This window comes from Alligator sinensis, unplaced genomic scaffold (assembly GCF_000455745.1).
Source record: "Alligator sinensis unplaced genomic scaffold, ASM45574v1 scaffold206_1, whole genome shotgun sequence".
Classification (NCBI taxonomy): domain Eukaryota; kingdom Metazoa; phylum Chordata; order Crocodylia; family Alligatoridae; genus Alligator; species Alligator sinensis.
The window spans coordinates 126,063-128,320 of NW_005843055.1; the positions used below are offsets into that span (position 1 = coordinate 126,063).

The 2,258-nt window shown below is 59.4% G+C and overlaps 1 protein-coding gene across 1 annotated transcript in view; it reads left to right on the forward strand.

The window, feature by feature from the left end:
* Positions 1-2,258, forward strand: part of LOC102369347 (long-chain-fatty-acid--CoA ligase ACSBG2-like) — a 45,851-nt gene that overhangs the window by 3,342 nt on the left and 40,251 nt on the right. Inside the window, exons 2-3 of the mRNA XM_025193481.1 lie at positions 1,109-1,188; positions 1,492-1,738. Coding sequence (XP_025049266.1) covers positions 1,109-1,188; positions 1,492-1,738 — 327 coding nt within the window. The remainder of the gene's footprint in view (positions 1-1,108; positions 1,189-1,491; positions 1,739-2,258) is intronic.

Here is a 2,258-nt window from a genome sequence, read left to right on the forward strand (position 1 = left end):
GCAGTTGGAGTACTGCGTGCAGTTTTGGGCACGGCACTTCAAGAGGGATGCGGATAACCTGGAGAGGGTCCAGAGAAGGGCCACTCGTATGGTTAAGGGCCTGCAGACCAAGCCCTATGAGGAGAGACTAGAGAACCTGGACCTTTTCAGCCTCCGCAAGAGAAGGTTGAGAGGTGACCTTGTGGCTGCCTACAAGTTCATCACGGGGGCACAGAAGGGAATTGGTGAGCATTTATTCACCAAGGCGCCCCCGGGGGTTACAAGAAATAATGGCCACAAGCTAGCAGAGAGCAGATTTAGACTGGACATTAGGAAGAACTTCTTCACAGTTAGAGTGGCCAAGGTCTGGAACGGGCTCCCAAGGGAGGTGGTGCTCTCCCCTACCCTGGGGGTCTTCAAGAGGAGGTTAGATAGGCATCGAGCTGGGGTCATCTAGACCCAGTACTCTTTCCTGCCTATGCAGGGGGTCGGACTCGATGATCTATTGAGGTCCCTTCCGACCCTAACATCTATGAATCTATGAGAGCCCAGGCTGGCAGGGCAGACCAGGTCCAAGCAACACATAGGCCTGCTCTTGGGGCACAGCCAACTCCCATCCCACCCCAGTCCCCATGGCACCCAGCGGTTGCAGCCTGGTCCATCACATCCCTCTGCATCTCTTTGGCCCCTCCACACCCAGGCTGGCTTTGGGGCATCTGACAGCAGCTGGACTCTCACTCCCTGCTTCCCCCAATGTGGCCCATCCTGGTGACATTAGCCTGGGGTGGGGTCTTGGGGTGCTGAAGCAGAGGGATCACTGGGCAAGCTCTTCCCTCAGGTCTGCTGGCTGTTTCTGAGTGAGCTGCAGCTAGGGTGCTCAGGGGAAAGGCAGGACCATGATGTGGGGCCTCTGGTAGCCTGGGGAGTGGGCCTCGGATGTCACTCACCTTCTTCTATACCACCCCAGCCATCCAGCAAGAGTGCTGGGAACAAAACCCTGGCACAGGCAACCCCCTGGCTGGGGTGGTGCAGGCCTGGGGGGATGGAGGGCCCAGTGCAGAGGGGCTGGCTGGGGAAGCATCACTCTGCTGCGTCCTGTCACTGTCCCCCGACTCCCTTTGTCCCGTAGCTTCCCCTTGCCACGGGTCTGCCATCCCTGATCCCTCCTGTCCTGGTGACACTGCGCTGGTTGCAGAGCTGGTGATCATGGTGGGTGGGAAGAACATTGCTCCGGTGCCCATTGAGGATGCAGTGAAGTAGGATGTGCCGATCGTCGGCAATGCGGTGCTGGCCAACAAGGGGAGGAAGTTCCTGTCCATGCTGCTCGCTCTAAACGTGGGGACACCTCTGGGCCCTGCCTGCCCCCAGCATCCCAGCAGGATGGGTCTCACAGGGAGGGCTTTGGGCATCCTGTGGCCTGGGCTCCAAGGTACCTGTGCTCTGCGCCCATGTTCCCACCCTTCTGCACCTGCTGCCCACCTGCCCTTGTCTGACGCGTTCTCCCTCCCCCAGTGCCAGGTGGATCTGGAGTCACGGGTGTCCCTGGATGAGCTGAGCCCCAAGGCCATGTGGTTCTGCCGAGAGCTGGGCAGCCAGGCCACACAAATGGTGGAGGTGCTGAGTACCCGGGACCTGGCGGTGTACCAGACCATCCAGCAGGGTGTGGAGTGGGTGAACCAGTGCACCCTGTCCCACACCCACCGTGTGCAGAAGTGGGCCCTGCTGCCCAGGGACTTCTCCATTGCCAGTGGGGAGGTGGGTGAATGCTGGGCACCAGGCCCCTGGCATGGCGGGCCAGTAGGGGACACTCCTGCGTTGAGCCGCCCACCTCCCTGTGCTCGACCACCATCCAGGCTCCGAGTGCCTCCCTGGGGTGCCTCCCATCCGGCCGACCCCTTCCCTGGAGCACACCCGCTAGCCTGGGGTTCCCGCTGCCACCATCCAAGGCTCTGGACTCACTTCTGGCTCTGCGCACCTTGGAAAACACAGGCCTGATCGTCCAATGGGTGCTAGACCCAGTACAAGCACTTGGGGCACTTCCCCAAGTCAGGGGCTGATTAGGGAAGCCTCCCTTAGTCCGCAGACCTCAGGGGCCTTCTTGGCATAATTTAGACCCACCCCTCAATAAGTCTCCCACACCGGTCACAAAGGAGAACTTTATTGATTACAGGGGTAGGGCAGAAACAGGGTAAAAGGTAGAGCAATATCAAGAAATCTTATAGGAATATCAAAGAAATCCCATAGAGCAACCCAGGGTGGCTGAGGTAGCCGTTTCAACA